At 52.8% G+C, this 20,565-nt stretch overlaps 1 protein-coding gene across 1 annotated transcript; it reads right to left on the bottom strand.

Moving 5' to 3' along the window:
- Positions 1-1,670: 1,670 nt before the first annotated feature.
- Mc3r (melanocortin 3 receptor) lies at positions 1,671-2,645 on the bottom strand. Its single transcript, XM_048347506.1, has one exon. The coding sequence runs from the start codon at positions 2,643-2,645 to the stop codon at positions 1,671-1,673; it is 975 nt and encodes a 324-aa protein (XP_048203463.1).
- Positions 2,646-20,565: the final 17,920 nt, after the last annotated feature.

The following is a 20,565-nucleotide window of genomic DNA, read 5'->3' as shown; positions in this document are numbered from 1 at the left end:
TCCTTCTGTGACCCTGTGACAGGACAGAAGCCAGCAAGGAGGAGAAGTAAGTTGTTTTTGTCTTGTTGATATAGAAACAGAGCCTCGGCATTCCCATGGCTGTTAGTTTTCCACCTCTACTGCGGAGTGGCCATGGATGAGCCTCTTATCTTGATTGGAATAATGGGGTGACACACTCAGGAACCTCCAGCATGGTATTTTCGGAAATGCAGTGCAGAGTTTGTGGTTGGGCTGCAAGGCACTGCCCTGGGAAAGACTGGCTTCTGATCCATGGGGCTTTTCCACGGGCTGCAGGCCGGGGCCTCCCCCTGGCCGAGAGCAGGAGACCCGATGGGGGGGGGCGAGGGGGGAGTGAGGGGGGCACACGGTGACACAGGGCAGCCACAGAAGCCTTTTATTATTATTCCAAATAGCATGGCCAAAGCAAGCAGGGAATGACTTCACTTACATTCACAGAATACCTTCATGTTAAAAAAAAAATAATACCAAAACAAACCAGAACAACTCCCCCCCGCCCCATTCCAGAACAGGAAAACACAATCGCACACCAAAGACACAGCATCATGTAGGAATTCAGGAGGTGGGAAAGGGGGAGGGCACAGGCCACGTTATCTGTGGCAAGAAAAGCGTTTGGCAGATGCCACCTGCGAGCAGAACTCCACAGACAACACCTGTGCCCCCGGGCTCACCGGAGTGCCTGGCTCTACCTGATGAAGCCCTGGTGATCATACCCCGTCTTCCGGCTTCAGCATCACTGTGAGCCAGAGGAGCGGGGACCCAAAAGGCATCCTCTCCTCTCCTCTCCTCTCCTCTCCTCTCCTCTCCTCTCCACAATGGTAAATTAATCTTTTGACAGACCCAGCATTCTTATTAAAAAAAAAAAAACCAAAACCCCCAAGAAAGCCACACAGTTCTTCCACAGTGTCTCGGGCTACCTAAATGTCTGAAGCAATTTCTTGGGCAATCTCCGTTCATTTCCTGCTTCCATTCGCTTGTTTCAGAAGGAGCAAAGAAACACTGGGGAAAATGGAAGGAGCGGGTATCGACACGCAAACCCACAACTGGCACGTTCTGCTTATCCACGGGGTACTCTTCCTTCCACTAACCCCCCAGCCCCCCGACAGCCGCAAGGGGGTGATCTCTGCGCTGTTTTCCAGGGTGGGAAGGCTGGCGTGGGGAGAGTGAGGAGAGGGACGATCGCAGAGCTCATTGTCTTCGGATCACTGCCTCCCTGTTCACGGAGTCCTCGGGGACAAACCCAAGTCTCTTAGAGTCAGTGCAGAGCCCTCTCAGCCACTGACAGCTGGAGGTGGGAGCTGTTAGCTGTTCTTTGGGGAGGGGGGGAGATCTGAGCGCACCCCCCCCGTCTGATTGGCTGGAAACACAAAACAATGAGAAGGCAGACATACAAACCCTGGGTGCCTGGGAATGCATGAATGAATGCATGAATGAATGCATGAATGAAGTCCTCTTCCCTCCCCCTCTCCTTCCCTCCCTCCCCCTTCGTGGACTCCTGCAGTGACTGGAGAGGGGTGGCGGGTGGCCCCTCACCCCCACGGAGGACACGCGTCTGCCTCCCAGGCATTTCTCTTTCTCTGGAAGCCTCTGGGCTGGAGGGGGGCAGGCTGGGGCGGTGCCCCCCTCCCCCCCCCACAGGGCCCGGCGGCTCCCTAGCCCAGGCTCATGGCGCCGCAGCCGCAGCCGCAGAGCAGCTCCCGGAAGGTGTTGCGCAGCTCGGGGCTGCGGAAGGCGTAGATGAGGGGGTCGATGACGGAGTTGCACATGATGAGGACCAGGTAGGTGTTGAAGTGGGCGGCGTAGCAGACGCAGTGGGGGTTGGTGGGGCAGGTGATGATGAGGACCAGGTGCAGGAAGAAGGGCGCCCAGCAGAAGACGAAGACGCCCAGCAGGATGGTGATGGTGACGGCCCCCTTCATGCAGGAGTGCTGGGCCGGGGCGCCGCCGGCGGGGGGCAGGGCGGCGATGCGCTGCACGTGGAGCCGGGCGAAGAGGCACATGTGCACGTAGAGCGTGCCCATGAGGAGCAGCATGGCGAAGAACATGGTGACCAGACACACCACCACCGTCTTGCTCTCCGAGTACACGATGAACACCACGCCGCACACGCCGCAGCCGGCCCAGATGGCGGCGATCAGGGCCAGGGCCTTCCTCACCGTCATGATGCTGTGGTAGCGGAGGGCGTAGAAGATGGTGATGTACCTGTCCACGGCGATGGCCAGCAGGTTGCAGATGGACGCCACCAGCGAGATGCAGATCATGGAGTCGAAGACGTTGTCCATGTGCTGGATGAACTGGTCCTCGAAGGTCAGGTAGGCGCCGTTGACCACGGCGATCATGACGGTCTCCAGGGCGTTGGACACGCTCACCAGCATGTCGGCCACCGCCAGGCTGCAGAGGAAGAAGTACATGGGCGAGTGCAGGTTGCCGTTCCTCACCACCGCCAGGATCACCAGGATGTTCTCCAGAAGGCTGGTGATGCCCAGCGCCAGGAACACCTCCGGCTGGATGAAGACCTGCTCGCAGAAGCGCCCGCCGCTCTGGTTGCCGAAGGCGGGGGCCGCCGGCGGCGCCGAGCTGTTGGGCGGCGGTGGGTGAGGAGGGCGCGGGCAGCAGGAGGCGTTCATGGCTCGCAGCCCGGCCGGCGCGGGCTGGAGGCGGCCCCGGGGGTCCGGAGGAGCGACCGCCGCTCTCGGGCAAGGCGGAGAAGACTCGGTTCCCTCCAGATGGCTTCTGGGGATGCGTGTGCAGGCTAGGCTTAGGTTTTGGTCTCCCCTAGGAAGGAGGGTGGGGGGAGTGAAGGAGAGAGGAAAGGAGAGACCGACACCCAGATAGAAACAAATCAGAGGCCACAAGAGAGGCAGAGAGACAGACAGACAGAGACACAGACACGGATCACAAGAGACAGACAGACAGACAGAGACACAGATCACAAGAGACAGACAGAGACACAGACACAGATTGCAAGAGACAGACAGACAGAGACACACAGATTGCAAGAGACAGACAGACAGAGACACAGACCGCAAGAGACAGACAGAGACACACAGATTGCAAGAGACAGACAGACAGAGACACAGACCGCAAGAGACAGACAGAGACACAGACACAGATCACAAGAGACAGACAGAGACACAGACACAGATCACAAGAGACAGACAGACAGAGACACAGACACAGATCGCAAGAGACAGACAGAGACACAGACACAGATTGCAAGAGACAGACAGACAGACAGAGACACACAGATTGCAAGAGACAGACAGACAGAGACTCAGACACAGATCACAAGAGACAGACAGAGACACAGACACAGATCACAAGAGACAGACAGACAGAGACACAGACACAGATCGCAAGAGACAGACAGACAGACAGGGAGATAGAAACAGATAGAGGCAGAGACAGGCAGACACAGAGATAGAAAGACACAGAAAGAAACAGAGACGGACAAGAGACAGAAAGACCGGGCCAGAGGCGGGGACGGGGGCGCACGCAGGGTTAGCCGCGCGGAGCGGTGGGGGCAGCAGTTCCCAGTGACTTCGGAGCAGCTCTCTCCTCCCGAGCCCTCTCGGTCTCCTCACGCATCCCCACCCGCGAGCAGGAAGTCTGCCGCTGGCCGCTGCGGGTACGGCTGCCTAGCGAGGCAGGGGACGACGCGGGGACACTCGGGGTGTAAGCCTTGTCAGGGAGCAAACAACTCCTACCTAATGTTCTGCGCTGGGAAGTGACCACTGAGCGCAGGGCACCTGCCTGACTGACAGCGGCTCGGGCCGGGAGCTTCGGAAGCAGAACGCTGCCCTCTGCCGGCCACGCGGTGGAGGCGCGGCTGGGATCGGTCAGGGAAATTGCCCCAGGCGGCTGGTGTCCTATTCTGTTGATTCCATCATTAAACAATCGCAATCTGTCAGGTGTCTGAGGGGTGCAGGGAACGTAAGCCAGCGAGAGAGATGGGGTCCCCGACTTCCCCGAACTCAGAGCCCTGGCTGGGAGGGGAGAAAATGGGCAACGTGGTTGGCCGTTTGTAGACATTGCAGGCTGGGTCCCCTAGAGCAAGGAGCACGAAGAAGTGAGTTTTTATTTTCAAGTGCCAGGAAGAATTACGCATACACGATACGGGAGTCCTTTGAATGGGTACCGTGTTCTGTCCGAAGGGCACACGTAGACACCTTGACTGAAAAAGAACTTGTTGCTAAGGATCGCTAGTGACCCTCGGAGCCTTCCTGCCCCGGAGGAGCCTTCCTGCCCCGGAGGGTCTGGCCGGGTTGGCGGCTGCCCTCTGACTTGGGCGGTGGTGGCGGATGGGCAGCTTTGAGCATAGGACAGCAATGACGTTTGCCACGCCGATGGGCCCCCGGGGGCCTTCCGTGCAGTGTGTGGTGCTGTTTGCTAGGCTTTAACCCATGGGAAGGACTTGTCCTGCCGGGAGGAGATGTCGACCATCGGTCTCCTGTGTTTCTCAGCTCCCAGGAACATCAGAGACTGAGATGCAGCCAAAGAACCACCGGGAGGTGCCAAGGCACCGTCTTGTCACCTGCCTCTCCGGGGTGGCTAAGATTGGGAGGCTCGTGGCTGTAGTCGAGCCGGGGCTGAAAAATCCTGAGACTCCATCTCAATGGAGGGAGGCTGGTTGTGGTAACACAGGCCCGTCAGAAAGCTTTAAAGAAGCAGATTGTAATCTAATCCCGGAGTGTGCCAGGCCTTATCTTCAATGTAACCGGCGAAAAGCAAGGCTCGCGGTGCGGCTCAGCAGCAGAGCACCCCGCCTTCAATCCCCAGCACCCCAAGTGAAGAAGTACGATAAGGAGCAGCGATCGACTGGCACAGCGTAATTATGCCTGGTGGGTTAGGCAGATAGTTGGATGGGGACTGGGTTTTGTCCAGACCCATCTAGTAGCCTCACCCAGGGGCTGAACTGGAGGACGGCCGCGGTGGCCGCCCTGGGTATGTACTTAATCCCCTACCTTCCTCTTGTGCTCATCTTTTGCCAGTGGAAGGTCATCTAGGGGTCGTTCGCCAACCTTGTTATGGAGGAGTGAGCGCCACAGGGGGACAGAGGACCATTATGGTCACTGTTGGTCAGGACAGGGGTTTCTCCGTGGAATCCCGAAGTCCAGTTCACTTAGCTGCCTGCGCCGACAGCAGGGCTTGCCTAGGTTTGATTTCCGGGCTGGTGGTGCTGGGAGAGCGCTCCTGGCAACAGGCCCCTGACGGGGAGACCCCTCTGCAGAATGTGGGTGCATGCGGGGACCCCTCCTTCTTCCACAGAATCACAGCCCCAGAGTCTTCAGGGAAGAACCTGGGCCGGTGCACGCAGCTTCCGGAAGCTGAGCCTGTCCTCAGCAGGGAGCTCGAGGCCTCGAGGCGGTGAGCGTCAGAAAGGACTTGGCTCTGGCCAGCGTGTGGAACTGGGGAACCACTTCAGAAGTGAGGCCAGGGAAGTTCTACCCAAAGCTGGGATCCCAAAGGGCCCCTTAGCACACGTAGGAGTTCCGGTGGTGCGGGGAGGGGGCTGTTGAAGGCACGGGGGGGGGAGGGGGTAGGTAGGGTGGAGTCAGGGCTGGAGGACTTGAGACTTTAGACAGACTCTGGGATGCAGGTGGAAAGTGGTTGAAAGGAGCCCCGGGAGTGGGGAGCACCTGCCCAGAGCGGGGAGCAGCCTTGGAGGCAGAGGGGAGGAGGATCCAGGAACTGGCTGGACTGGGGGCACAAGAAGAGAGGCCAGGGAGCGCCCCTACTTCCTCCTTAATAACGGGAAGACTTGGTTCAAGCTAGAAAACGCCAAGGTTCGAGTTCCACAGCTGTTCTGCTCATGAGGTGGCGGGTTTGAAAGTCAGCTCACGCCTTGGCTCAGGTCAGGTTTGATTTTGTGGGAGGATCCTATAACTTCACAGAGCCTGGAGTCACTTTGAGCCTGTGTGACACACACACACACACACACACACACACACACAGAGCAGGTGGATCAACCATCCTCCTGTCCCATCTCAGTTGTGTGTGGCTTTAGAAGGAACAACTTGTGCACACACAGACACACTCGTTAAACCCTGAGGTAGTCAACCATCTTCTTAAGATGGACAGTCCATCATTTAGTCGAGAGAAAAACCACAGATAAGGTCCAAAGGCAGGGTGGAAATGTTTGCCGCAGGCAAAGTTGCTCAGTCCTATGTGGGAAGAATTTGCTCACATTAACAAGGAGAAGATGACTGCTTTTCAGAATACGGGGCAAATTGCTTGAATAGTAATGCAAATGGCTAATCGACCGGTGAAAACATGGACAGCCAGGGAAATGCAAATCAAAGTGAGATTTGAACACCATTTCATGTTTCCCAGTTAGACTGACAAGAATAAAAAAGATCGGAAGCTCAGGAGAGAAGGTGGGCAGAACTCCAGAGTGCGAGCAGTGTTTGTAAACAACCTCCCTGCCTGGCAGATTCAGCTCCGATAAAACTCACATGGGCGTGCGTGAACCTCAGGCCTGGATGAGAGACTTGAGAAATAGATACCACTTGGGTTTATTTTCAACAGCCCAGTGTCATTGATGGCGCTAAGTCACTGCTCCTCAGCTTGGGGGAGAGGGGAGATGACTCCAGAGGGGATTCATTTTAAGGTGCGTCTATACCATCTGGGACCCCCAGTGTTGCTGGGTGCCAGAGGCTCACCCCTGTAACCCTAGCTACTCAGGAGGCTGAGGTCTGAGGGTCAAGGTTCAAAACTAGCCAGGGCAGTGAAGTCTGGGGGAAGTCTGACCTCCAATGAACAGGCAAAAAGCTGTAGATGGAGAGACGGCTCCTGCGGTAGAGCATCAGCCTTGAGTGACAAAGCTCCAGGCTAGGCCCTGCGCCCTAGGCCTTGAGTTCAAGCCCAAGTACCGACACACACACACACACACACACACACACACACACACACACACACACACACACACACATACACGATCCCCCTCCTCCAGTGTCACCTGCACAGGGAAACTCCCTGCCTGACCTCTGAGGCCTTCCTCTGTCCCTGCCCGGCCCGGGCTGTGCGTGGAGCACCAGTCCTCCTTTCCATCTTCTGCTTTGTGCATCCGTTTGAGAGAGCAGATGGCCGGGGTTCCTTGGAACCCTAATGGTGCCAACTTGCTCTTCTCTCAACACAGCTCCTCACTTTCGGGCGGGGTGCGGCCCTGCTTTCCTCTGGAATATCCTGTAAGTGACTTGGCTTTATTTTATAATGGCATGACAGGATAGTCACTGTCAGTGTTCATCATATGGTGTTGGCATATGAGGGTGGGGGGGTGTTCTTGTTTTGAATCTGTGATAATCAACTGTCACAAGAATTGACAGTGGATTAGTAGAAAATCCAGCCAGATGTTCACGGCACCTGCAAAGCTTGTCTTCGATTTTGGTCCGAGTGTGCTGTATCCTTCACCATCCAGCTTAAATGTCAACGATTATTTTTATAGCGTTCTTCCAGTTTGCTAGACCAGCTCACGCCTCCCCCCTCCCCGCCCCCCTCTGCCCCCCCACACCCCCCATTCGGCCAGCAGGGTGCGGAATTTTTTCCTTGGCTCTCAAGCACACACGACAAGAGCTGGAGTTCATCCAAGTCAAACACTTTGTGTTTTGAAAGATACCACCCTGAAAGTGGCGGGGGAGACGCAGCCGCGGTGGAGGAAGGGCTCAGCCTATCTGTTCCCAGGGCAGCAGAATGTGAATACCACAATGTACCCATCCCATGGGTTAGGGAGGAAATCCATGGATAGGCTTGAGCCCTTGCCAATGGCTCCCTTGCCTGATGGTTGGGTAGGGCGGGTGGACACTCTGCTAGACACTCCCGGACACTGTGGCATCCTCTCTCATCCCAGTCATCTGATGAGGTGTGGGATACTTTACAAAGCAATTTTAAGCCAGGCACCAGTGGCTCACGCCTCTAATCCTAGCTACTCAGGAGGCTGAGACCTGAGGATCGCAGTTTGAAAGCCAGCCTGGGCAGTAAATGCCGTGAGACTCTTTTATTTCCAATTAGCCAGCAAAAAGCTGCATTTTGTGATGTGATGTGGCTCAAGAGGCAGAGCCCCAGCCATGAGCGAAAAAGCCAAGCAAGTACACGAGTCCTTGGCTTCAAACCTCACTAGGAACACACACACACACACACACACACACACACACACACACACACTAAAGTTACAATTTGTTTCCTAGGACAACAACAAAAAGGAAACTAAGGGGGAAAATAAAAGTGTTGTGAGGTGTGTGGTTTAGAGCAGTCAATGGGATAAAATAGCAAGGAGAGCTTTGAAGAAAGAGCATAAAATCAGAATGTATCAACTGGAATAAGCCAGCTGAGAGAGAGAGAGGGGGGGGCTGGTGAGCAGAGATGGGTGGTCACCGTGGGAGGGATGGGTGGTCGCCGTGGGAGGGATGGGTGGCCACCGTGGGAGGGATGGGTGGTCGCCGTGGGAGGGATGGGTGGCCACCGTGGGAGGGATGGGTGGTCGCCGTGGGAGATGGGTGGCCACCGTGGGAGGGATGGGTGGTCACCGTGGGAGATGGGTGGTCACCATGGGCACTCCCATTGTTTTCTCAGCACCGGAACTACAGCTCTCTCTCCCTGTTGTGATTTGGACTTGGAAGCAAGCAGCACTCTCTGTGTCTGGTTTATTTCATTGAACATCATATCCTTTTTCTATCCATTTTGCAAATGACAAGGCTTTATTCCCCTCTCTCTATTTATATATATATGCAGAGAGATAGTATATATCCTGATGATATATGCTATATAAAGATTACTTCTCTCTGTCTCTGTCTCTCTGTCTCTGTCTCTGTCTCTGTCTCTCTCTCTCTCTCTCTCTCTCACACACACACACACACACACACATACACACACCTTTATCTACTTATCCATTGATAGGCACCTGGGCTGATCTCATACTTTGGCTGTGATTGGTAATATTGCAGTAAACAGGAGGCCGCTGTCCTTTCTCTGGTGTTCTGAGTTTGTTTCCTGTGGAGGAACCCCAGGGGTGGACATCTGGATTGCACTATGGGTCGATGTTCATTTTCTGATGCATAGTCATGGTATTCTTCAGCGTGGTGGAACTAATGAGCCCCCTCTACCCCCTTCCCGCCAGTAGCGGATGAAAATTCTTCTTCCCCACGCCATGGCCAGCATTTTAATTTGTTTTGGGTAATCCTCATTCTCACTGGGGTAGGATGATAACTTGCTCTGGTTTTGAGCGCCTCCTTTGTCCTTCTTCTGCAAAGGCCTTTTAGTTGATCTGCCTGCTTTAACTTTGGGTTACTCTTTGGGTTACTTTTGAGTTCTAGGAGACTAACCCTTCATTGCATCGTCTAGCTGGCAAGTGATTTCTTGCATTCTATGGGTTGTGTCTTCACACAGTTGATTTTCCTTCATTGTGCAGAAGATTTTTTTTTTAAAATTTTTTCGCCCTTGTTCCTTTTGGAATTATGACCAAACCATCCTCACCCATAGTAATGCCTTGAATTAATTTCTCTTTGTTTTCTTGTAGTAGATGCGGAGTGTCAGGTCTTTTAGGTCTTTGATCCATTGTGTGGTGATTTTGTACAGAGTAAGATATGCAGGTCTCGTTTCAGTCTTGCCTGTGTGCACAGCTAATCTTTCTGGCGCCAAATGAAGAGGCAGTCTTTTCTCTAGTGTAAGGTTTTGGCACCTTAGCTGAGAATTAATTGGCTGGAGATGTATGCACCACCTCATTAATATTTTTATTGCTTATTAGTGTTTGAATGTTTCATCTGATAGTTGCAGTTGATAAATAAATGAATATTCTGGTAGTGAGAAAGATCTCCTTGGCATGAAAGTAGTCATCATTCAGAGCGTAATCAACACGCCAAGGAGAGCCTTCCTACCCCTGTGGGATTGAGACGATTTCTTTCTTTCCAAACCTTGGTTTTCTTAAATCCATAATTAAAGTGAAGAGAGGCCAGAGGAAGGGGAGGGGAAATAAAAAGGGGCAGAGTTTCTGTGATCAGGTTTGCTAGGGCACCGCATTAAGGAGAGCAGAGGGAAGCTCTTTCCAGCCTCCCTCGGCTGACACTGGAAGAGCAAGCTGTGAACAGGGGCAGCCAGCCGGGTGTTTGCAGGGCCGGTGCAGCTAATTGCACGTTCATTTGTGCTGCTTTCAGGACTAGTTCTCCAAAGAGTTCTCTCTCTCTAATGTGTGTGGGTTGTTGTGGTTGAAATTCTTCCATGGAGACTGAATTAATAGACCTCGCTTCTCATCAACCCACCCTGTACACAAAAGAAATCAAAACGACTTGTTATGCTTTGGCTCAGGTGACAGACCCTGGCTCTGGTTTGACCAACACCTGTGAGATTCGCGATGCGACTGTCGTGGGGTGAAGAGGGGCAAACGTAACGGCCACGATGAACGTTTACGGAGGGCTCGCTGCGTGCCAGGCTCTATGCTGACCTCTCTACAGCCAAGAAATGACACGAGTGGATGTGCCATTTCGAGGTAGGGGACGGCTCCATGTGTACCGCTGCTTCGCAGGAGAGAACGGAGGCAGAGGACCCGGGCAACTCACCGAAGGCCGCACAACTAGGTGACCACAAACCCAGGTCGGGCTGGAGGCGTGGCTCACGGGGTGGAGTGCCAGCTGTGAGCTAGCAGGCAAAGCAAGCACGAGACCCCGAGTTCAAATCCTCGGATCAGCAACAGAGAAAACAGTGGTGTCTTAAAAAGATTTTTTTTTTTTTTTGCCAGTCCTGGGGCTTGAACTCAGGGCCTGAGCACTGTCCCTGGCTTCTTCTTGCTCAAGGCCAGCACTCTGCCACTTGAGCCACAGCGCCACTTCTAGCCTTTTCTGTTTATGTGGTGCTGAGGAATCGAACCCAGGGCTTCATGTATACGAGGCAAGCGCTCTACCGCTAGGTCATATTCCCAGCCTGACAGCAGTGTCTTCTTCCCCCATCTTCTCCTTACTTTAGCCAGCAGGAAGTTGGGTCAAGGCAAGGCAGAAGCTTTTTAGTTTAATGCGGCCCTATTTATCCATTTTTGTTCTTATTTCCTTAATCGTTAGCGTTCCATTTAGGAAGTTACTGCTTATGCCTGAGTGTTCCAGTGTCTTCCCAATTCTTTTTCTGTAGTAATTTTTTTAAAATTTCAGGTCTTAAATTAAAATCCTCAGTCCTGTTTAGGTTAATGTTCATACAGGCTGAGAAATGGGGATCTTGTTTCAGTCTTGTACCTGGGGACACCTGGCTCTCCCAGCACCACTGGGTAAAGAGATGATCTTTCTCTAAGATATGTGCTCTGTTTCCTTACTAAAAGCCCGGCTATGCATGGGTTTACTTCTGTGTCTTCTGTTTTGTTTCATTGGTCTTTGTGTCTCTTTTTGTGCCAGTACTAAGCTATTTATTTTGATAATAGGTCTGTCATATAATAGGTCTCTTTCTGGGTCTCTTGTGCTTCTGTACTAATTTAAGGCTGATTTTTTTCCCCTTTTCCTGCAAAGAACCAACATTGGGATTTGGGTGGGAATTGCATAGTATCTTCAGGTTTCTTCCAGTAGTGTGGCCATTTACACCATGTTGAGTCTGATAATTGATATTTATTTGTCTTTCAGTTATGGATGGTAAATTTGTTGGTTGTATGAAGTCAAGGGATTTATTTTCAGTGCTTGAAATACACCACTCCCTGCTCTTCTTTTGCTTTTAAGGTTTCTGTTAAGGTAGCTGCTGTTTTCCTGAGATTCTGTCTTCAATCTGACCATTCTGCTGGAGAGACTTTCCACTGAGTTTTAAAACTTTGACTTATTATTTCCAGAATTTCAGTTCGATTCTTTTGTAAGATTTCCACATCTTTATTCAGTTCCTGTTTTATACCCCACATTGTCTTCCTTTCTTGGTTCAGTTGTTTATTTGTGCTGAGTTCTCCCAGCTCCGCTGTCTGTTTATATATCCTTTGAATTCACCCATCTTTTTATACATGTCCTCTTGTGTTCCTCTGGTCATTCTTCTGAGGCTTCTGAGTTCTTCCCGTTTAAATGTCTGTTCCTGTGAGGGCCTGTGTTGACCTTTGCAGGTGTCCTCATCACTTCTCTTTTTGTATTTCCTGCGTTTCTGAGGTTGGGATGTATGTATCTGAGGCCAGTCCATTGATTGGAAGTCTCAGTCACGTGCAGTGTCACGTCGTAGAGCTTTGCTGTGAGGGGCTCAGCGAGTTTTCTCTCTCTGGTGGACGAGGGGAGGGTTCAACCTCCAGACTTTGGCTCCTGAGCTCAGGGCACAGGGCGCGTCTCCTTCCGTGGGTCGTGTTGAGGAGAGTTGCCTGGCGCTCCTTGTGTTTCTCTGGGTGCTGTGGGTTGGACTTGGGGCTGGTCCAGGGTCACTCATCCATGTCTGCGTTGCTTCTGCCTTTGCAGCTTCTCCTTCGTATCACGGAAGCCACTGACAACCACGCCGCCCTGTCCAGTCCACGGACCCGGCGAGTTCCCGCCCCCCATGCAGGCCTCTCTGCGCAGCTCAGGGCAACCATTGGGGCGTCTCCCCAGTGTGCCCCATAGTGAGGGAACGAACGACTCACCGAGTCGAGGGAGCCGAGGGACTCAGTTTCCCCACCTGCAGATCTGCGTTCTTTCAGGCCCTGCATAACACTGTGGATAGAGCCCGCTCTGCCAGCCGCAGGCCGTCTGCTGTCCTCAGGCCCGGGGCCCACCGTGCGTCCGGCCCTGGGGTCCTGAGCCCCCGGGGCTGGTTTAGCCTCTCAGCTCTCCTGTGTTGGCCAGGTTGGAGCTGCCTGTGACTGACCTGCTGCTGCTTTCTGCGCTCACCTGAGCCAGCGCCCCCTTCTTGTGCACCCTGCGGGGAGTCCCACGCCTACCTGAACCCCGAGGGTGCGGTCAGAGGGTGACTCTGAGCTCCTGGCTGAGTTGAAGTCTCTGGGTGTGGATTAGTCTTGAGAGATTTCCTGAATTCGGGTAGCTCGAAAACAGCCGCGGCAATCTGATTACTCCGGCAGCTCCTGAGCTCCGAGCTCTCCACCAGAAAAACCGAGGTGCGAGTCCTGAGTCAGCCTTCTCCCCGGATAGCTAAGTCTCTGTCAAGATGGCGTTCGATGCTCCTCCCTGAGAGTGAGAGTCGCTCTCTGAGGCAGGCCCGTCCGGACCCCTGGAAGACGGCCTTTGCTTTGGGACACCTTTTCTTTCCTTTACTTCTTTCTTTTTATGCAGGAGAAAAGCTAACTCTGCCCAGAGCATGGCTAATGCTCTCGGCTATAAGCGAATTCCTCTCTGCATGCCTGATTTTTTTTAAGGTGCATAATTTGGTGCTTTTTTTGTTTTCATAAATTCACAGTACTGCACAACTATCACCACAATCTTAATTCCTAAACCTTTTTTTTTTAATCATTCCAAGAAGAAACCCCATCCTTATTTAGGAATCATGCTTGTTATTCCTTCCTCTAGCCCCTGGGAACCACAGAGCTACTTCCTGTCTGTAGGGATTTTTTTTTCCCCTCTTGTGGACATTGCACGTCAATGATGACATCGTATGATGTGTGGCCTTCTGGGTCTAATTTTAATGTTCTTTTTGAATTCACAAGCTCCGTAGGCTTTTACTCTTGGGTCTTTGATGTAAGTTTGTAGCGTAAGGCCAAAGCCTTTGTGATTTCTTGTCCCCCTCATTGACCACCCCTGTGCCCCTAAACCTCTGCGTGTGGGGAAACGGACAGCTCAGGACCAGTCTAGTCCCCCTGCCATGGTGGAGAGGTGACACTTCCTGTGTCAATGCCACGAACCTGTGTCCGTGACTTGATAAGACATGGGATGGAGAGCGAGGGGTGAGTTACAATCCCGGTGCTGAAACAACAGGGTAGAACATGCCCATGTAGGCTGTGTTCAACTCCTGGATTCTAGAATCTTCCATTTTCTCACTTTCTCATTTTTTTCAAGTTAAGAAAAGAGAGCAGAACAAAAACTCCCAGCAACTGTAAATATCCCTGCTTAAAATTCAGGGTAAGAATTGTCGGAACATTCAAAGTGAGATATTTAAAAAAAAAAAACGACAAACCTCTTCTTAATCTCTTTACTTCCAAAGAGCTCTTAAGAAAGCAGGAAGCCATCTTTACGAACTCTTCAGGGAAATGGAAGGTGCGGTTGGCGCTCGGGAGCGAACCATGCCCCCAAATGGAGCTTGGGAAGCAGTTTCTCTCCGGGCTTCTCCCACTTCCGGGTTTTTTTTTTTAATTAACCTTTTGAAGCTCAAAAGATTGTACAAGGGGATTGCAGTTTAGCATCGGGGTTCAGTGTGTCTAGGCCAGAGTCACCCCTCCATCCTTCTCCCCCACCCCTACCCCACGCATCATTTCCCCATCCTTTCTTGAAGTGAGTTTCAGGAACTGGGATTCCTCTCCCCTTGGGATGGGTCCTAGATGCAATGGCTCTCCCCAAAGCCAGCCAGAGAGACTAGAACTGACCTTGTCGGACCAAAGATGATCAATCCTTATTCTAGAAAGGTCCTGCCACAGCTTCAGAAGGAAGCAAGGCCACACGAGGCCACACGAATCAGGACGGCCTTGCTGGCTTAGGCCCAGTCTACGTTTGCCCTGTGGTCCAATCACATTGCAACATGGCTGGCTTGTTGCACGGCTGCCTGAGCGTCACTGAACAGGAGCAAAAGCATGCGCAGTTCTCCCCAGAGTCCGTGGACCTTCCACCGGAAGACTCCAGTGTCCCCTAAACCCCTGACCCAACACGCTAACTTGTTATAGATTTTTCTCCGGTTAATCTGTCTCTTGTCGATTTATTTCAGCCAACTCAATTACTGGACCTCTGGGGAAAAAGGATTGGACTTCCGACTGTACTTTTTCTGTGTCATTTTTTTCCCTTTTTCAAGAACATTTTTCTTTGCCCTTTGTCTGAATCTCATTGGAAACTCAGGGTTAAAAAAACAACAACAATCTGCTTCTCCAAGTCCATTTTCTTAGGCGATGTTGCCAGATAAAGAGAAAAGGCAGGAATTTCCTGGGTGTAGAATGCTGCTGAGGTACCCGAGTCCTCGCTATTGTCATGTCTGGCTGAAGAAGGAAGAGAAGTTTCTCCACGGGAATCTGGCTAGACTATGCTGGTTACAAAACCAGTCCTGGAACTTTATTGTTCTATTCCTTTTGTCACCACCCATACATTAGGTGCCCTTGGATTCCCTGGGTGTTCCTTTTGTCTGGCTGGTGTTAGCATGCCTTATTTGGAGCGTGAGGTTTCGGGGTGCATTATGCTGGTGTTATCCAGGGGGGCGTGGGGCCTGCCCCGCTCAGTAGTTTCACACTGGAGCTGAGAGAGGCTGGAACAGAGCTTCTCACCTCTCTGTGGATCTGGCTCAGCCAGGGATTCTTGGCTGCAGTTTTGGCTTGGTAGGTGCCATAGCTTAAGGATGAAGTATAACCCAAATATCTGGGTGGGTCCGTGTGGTTTCTTGCCTGTGACACTATTGGGCTGTGTGGTAGAAACTTTGAGAGGCAGGGAGGTCTTTAGGTCATGGGGGTGGGGGGAGCCTCTGGGCTTAATGTCCCGGGAGGCCTGCCGGGAGGCTCCCCCGGGCTCCTTGGGGGTCTTTTCTTTCTCTGACGTCACAGGACAAGCATAGGTGAAGTCTGCAGCAGCCCCGCAGGACGTCCACACAGTCCCGCCCGTGGTCGCGGCAGAACAATCCTCGTGCTCCACCCCGGAGAAGGCGCAGCAGGAGACGGTCCTGTAAGGAGCGGGGCCGACCCTGGCAAGTGCAGAGTGACCGAGGCCCGAGGGGAGGGCAGCCACAGGCCTTAATGCTGACCACCCGACTCGGGTCCACAGTGGCTGTTCAGCTGGGCTTATTTTGCTTGGTGGGAAGATTTTGTAAAGCGTGGGCACAGTCGTGAAGCCTGATTTATGGACAGACGCATACCAGTTACAACCTGTAGTGCCCTCCAGAGCGCCTCAGGGTTGGCCGTGAAGGTTTCCTTCCGCAGTTTGCTGAATTCGTTGTTTAAAGGAGTATTTGTTGGCAAAAGCAAAGATGCTAGTGTCACATGAAGTGGATCGGCTGGGCGAGAGCTAAGCGCTCCCAGGGCAAATGCTTCCCCCTGGAACCTTCTAGAAGCAGAGGGAGAAACTCGCGCTCTCTGTAGGGTCTGAGCCATTGCAACACAGCTTTTTGTGCTAGGATTCCCTTCCCTTCCCTTACCTCCCTCCCCTCCCTCCCTCCCTCCCTTCCTACTTCCTTATATTTCTAAAAGGGAAGGCTCAAAGAAAATGTAGTGTGGAGGTCAGATCTGGCCAGCGCCACCATTGGCCCCATGGCGAGTTGTACTCTCTGGCATCTTGTCTTGATGGGTGTGCCTGGATTCCTAGAGGAAGGGAAGTCCCATCCCCAGGTGATGGGTGTTTCTGAACCCCTAGAGATGGGGGCGGGGGGCACTTGGCCTATAGGTTACCAAACCTGTCAGTCAAGTGCCTGGAACTGGGAGCTTCCCGTGACCCTGCCCCCTGACCTGACCCTATTTAGGGTCAGGCCTGCTCAGGCGCCATTATGCCATGCCACTTGTCTCCGTGTTTGCGTCCGGTCTCCTGGCTGATCTCTAGTCACCATGGTGTCCCAAGTCCATTGGAGCTGGATTGGTTCGTTGGTATGGTTTTTGTTCTATATTCCCTCTCTGGCCTGTTTCCTATCGGTGCTTAGGGTAGTTGTGGGCCGCAGGCCTTTGTAACAACCGGCTGTCTGCAGGCTGCTAATGCTCTAATAAAGACTCCAAGGTTGGATCCTTAAATATGTGGCTTCTCGGGTAAGTTCCCATATAACACAATGAAGAGTGGCATCTTGGTGGGTGACAAGTAGAAAGGTGCCGGTTTCGCCTGCCGCGTGCCCGCCTGTTTTGGACAATGGATGTGTTCCGGCGGCGCGTCCCTCACATGGGAGCGCTGGTGAGCTGCTGGCCCCACGAGACGACGCTAAGCGCAGGACAGGATGCTGGGCCTGGTGTGGATGGTTACGTTAATGGCTGAACGCTCAGGCATGTGGGTTTAGAGTCCCCGCAGCCAGGTATTTCCTAGCTGTGTGTCTTTGAGCGAATGACTTGACCACATGGAGCCACGTTTATTTTGTCTGTGAAACAAGGTACTGGTAGCTTAGTCTTCGGAGCACAGCTGTGAAATGTTCTGCCAGGTCTTCCTGTCTGGTGTATGCTCAAGGCTGGCCATCAGCTTGCTGAACTCAGGAACCACTGCCCCCCTCCTCCCGTCCTGAGGCCGCAGAGCGAGTGAGAAGACAAAAATAGTTTTAAAATTATATTTTAAGTTATTGAAGAGAGCAAAAATATTGGACGGAACTAATATAATAGTTTCCAGATAGACTTGGGGTTCGCCAAGGAGTTGTGGGAGTTGTCATGGGGTGGAATTCTCTGGCCTGGAAGTTCCTGATGATGGCGGATAGGATTGATTGTGGGCCTAGGTCCCAGGGCGCCAGTGCCAGCATATTGCTTCCTCAGTTGTTCATTTCCAGCCCCCCCCCACCCCCCAGGTAATTTGCCGACTCCACTCCTCCTGGATCAAACACTCCGGAAGTGCAGGATTTGCTGTCATTAAAACCCAAGAACACGGAAGCACTTTCCCTTGAAAAGAAGCTCTGCAGATGCACAGTGCCGACTTTCCAATGAACCATCAGCCCCCTGCGAGCTTTCTTCCTGCTTTGGCTGGTTTGTCAATCCCTTCTTATTCATGGCTTCTCTGGCTCTCATTCCCTAGTCTGGGCTGATTGCTAAATTGTTGGTGAGCAGCAGGGGAGCCCACCCCCCCCCCCCCCATGGCCCGGAGGAGGCTCTGCAGGACACGGAGAGGGTGGGACTGACTCCCGCAGGACAGCTGCTCTCGCTGGAGCAGGGCTGGGAAGGAGGCAGCTGGCCAGAAGCACCTTGGCATTTTCCAGGCTGCTCAGAAGGAAGGGAGGGAAGGGCATACTGAGAACACTTGTAACTCCTCCACGACTGTATCAGCACTCAGCTAAGATCACTCCAGCCCACAATGGCGGGCACTCTTCTTCTGTCTTTCCCTGGTGTCTACCTACGCAACTCTATTCCACAGCAATAGAACAATTTCCCGTGGCCTTCCACAGCAAACACCGTGTGTCTTACCCTCCCCGGGAGACAGACGCACCCATGTAGCCAAATTCTGTCCATTAGGATGAGAGGGGAAGTTTTCTGAGCAAGTTCCAACCACAGTCCTTGGGGTTGAGCTGGTGGACCCCTGGCCTCTGCCCTCTTTCTTGACTACGTGAGTCTCCGCTGCTTCTTTGGGCCATAAGGACTGGGGCTACAGGGAAGGACTGGGGCTTCGGTGGGTGGGCGGGTGACACGCGTAGGTCCCCAAAGACTCATGATCCGCACAGAGCTTCCTTAGAACTCTCCAGACTGGCTGCTCAGGAATGCTTACCTGAAAGGAATAACAGTGTTTTCAAAAACCCATCACCACGGTCAGGAGTGATGCCTAGACCCAGGAAGGGAGCCTAGCTCTGGTATATATATAATATGTGTGTGTATTAAGAAGTTTTTATATTTACACTTATGTTATATCCTCAGGGCTGAGTAACATAACTTGGCCTTGAAAAAACAAAGTGAGTTCTATCCCTGAAATGATCCCCGCAGGTTGAGTGTAAAAAAAAAAAGAAAAAAAAGAAAAGCTAGGTCTAGTCTTGAGTTCTTTAAGGGGTAGGTTTCACGCTCCCGGGCTTTTAAGTGTGCGGGGTCTTCGCGGAGGTGGGGGACCCTTGCCTGAGGAAAATGCCTTGGAAATGACAGAGAAGGGGAGAGTCTTAGCTTTACCAAGTAGGCACTCGGAAAAGGCGTGAATTCCCCCAGCAATGAGGCAGCTGGGGGTGGGGTGGGGGAGGAGGGAGGGGGCAGCCTGGCTGCACACAAGCCAGAAAGGCTACCGCCGGCTCTCAGGGTTATCTGAAATGGGGACGGACGGGGCCCCCCATCCTCAGAGGGACAGGAAGAGCTGGGCAGGTAGACGCGCCGTTGAGGAGCCGGAGATTGTGCAACAGAAAAAAAAAAAAAAAAGGACATCAAAAGCCCGAAGAGGCTGCGAGAGAATTCATTTGCTTTTCTGCCCGCGCCCTGTTGGGTTTAGCTCATTCAATAAACTGGGTCAGGAAAAATTGTGAAAGATTCTGGAACGTACCAGAAAGAAGAAGAAGAAAAAAAACCAGACTGAAAGTCCTCTTTGCAGCAAGCACCCTTCCGAGGTATCTGTGCCTTTTTTTGTTCCCCCCTTACTTTTTTGGTCTTGGAATATTTCATCCCTCAGTGAATTGTGGAGAGTGGCAAGACATGTAAATGCATTTTGTCCAATGGAATCTAATTAACCACCTCCCTGGGGACAGACCGTTTTTATGTCTATCTGTGTGTGTGTGTGTGTGAGAGAGAGAGAGAGAGAGACGGACAGACAGACGGACAGACAGAGACCTGGTCATGCCCCCTGTTCCTCCATTTGACGGTGAGTTAAACTGGGCCTGTGGCTTACGCTCTCCGTATCTCAGGCTCTGGTGGCATAGCCTGGGCCCGGAAGTTTCCATTTCTGTGCTCACTGCTTTGGGCCGCATTCCCTCCTCCCCCTCCCCCACTTTGTGATACTGGGTTTGAACCCATGGCCTTTTGCTCCCTAGGCCATCGCTCTACCACTTGAGCCACGCCCCCCCAGTCCCCCTGTGCACCCTCAGACTCCTCTCTTCAGCTGATCCCAGGGAAAGCTATGGCCCTGGGTCTGGGGTGGCTCCCAGAACCCGGCCCCGAGGCCTCCTGGGGCTTGGAACGGTTCGCGGGGACTTTTGTTCTGAGTAGCTGCTCATCCCAGTCAGTCGCGCTAAGAGCCCGCTGACGAGAAAGTCTCGATTTATGGGAATAGCCTCTAATGTGTGCAGTATTATTAAAAGGAGAGGCATTTACCTGATGGCAGATGTCTCCCATTTTTCAATTACCACGTAACTCCCTAACCCCCATTTGCGTTCTCTTTAAAAGCCCAAATGCTCTAACAGAAAATAGGGTGCCATGAGGTCCCGTGTGCTGGGGGACATGACAGCCCTTGGGCGTGGTCTCCTTGGCCTTCCGGTGGGCACCATTGCCCCCCGCCCCCTCCCACCCACCCCGGCCCGAGGGGCTTGTGGGCTTGACTGTGAGCAGCTCAATTTCCAAGTGCCTTTCTAGGTCCGGTCTTTCCTGCCTAAACTCAGTACCAACCAACGCTTGCTGTTTCCTTCTCTTTCCCCCTTTGTGAGCTGATTTATATTCGTGGCAAGGGGACGGAATACAGAAAAGTTTAAAGAGACAACATCCGCTCTTGTCTGGCTAGGTGCGTGAAGTCCTGAGGCTTTGTTTTCATATTGATTTCTGAAAAGGAATGGACACTTGTGGCTCCAGTGCATGTTTCTTCTTTGAATTCCCCTGCTCCCCCATTCTCCGTGCTTCCCAGCCGAGGGGAGGCGGTCAGCTTGCTGTAGGGCGGGGCAGAGGGCTGGAGCTGCCCACGGCGGGGGCGGGGGGGGGGGGGCTGGGCCTGGGTG

The sequence above is a fragment of the Perognathus longimembris genome, chromosome 6, assembly GCF_023159225.1.
Source record: "Perognathus longimembris pacificus isolate PPM17 chromosome 6, ASM2315922v1, whole genome shotgun sequence".
Taxonomy (NCBI): domain Eukaryota; kingdom Metazoa; phylum Chordata; class Mammalia; order Rodentia; family Heteromyidae; genus Perognathus; species Perognathus longimembris.
Note: the sequence above shows the minus strand (reverse complement) of the source record. Positions and strands in the feature narration are given on the sequence as shown.

What these genes read in the sequence shown, in the direction of transcription:
- Mc3r (XM_048347506.1), bottom strand. Translation starts at nt 2,645, where the DNA reads ATGAACGCCTCCTGCTGCCCGCGCCCTCCTCACCCACCGCCGCCCAAC.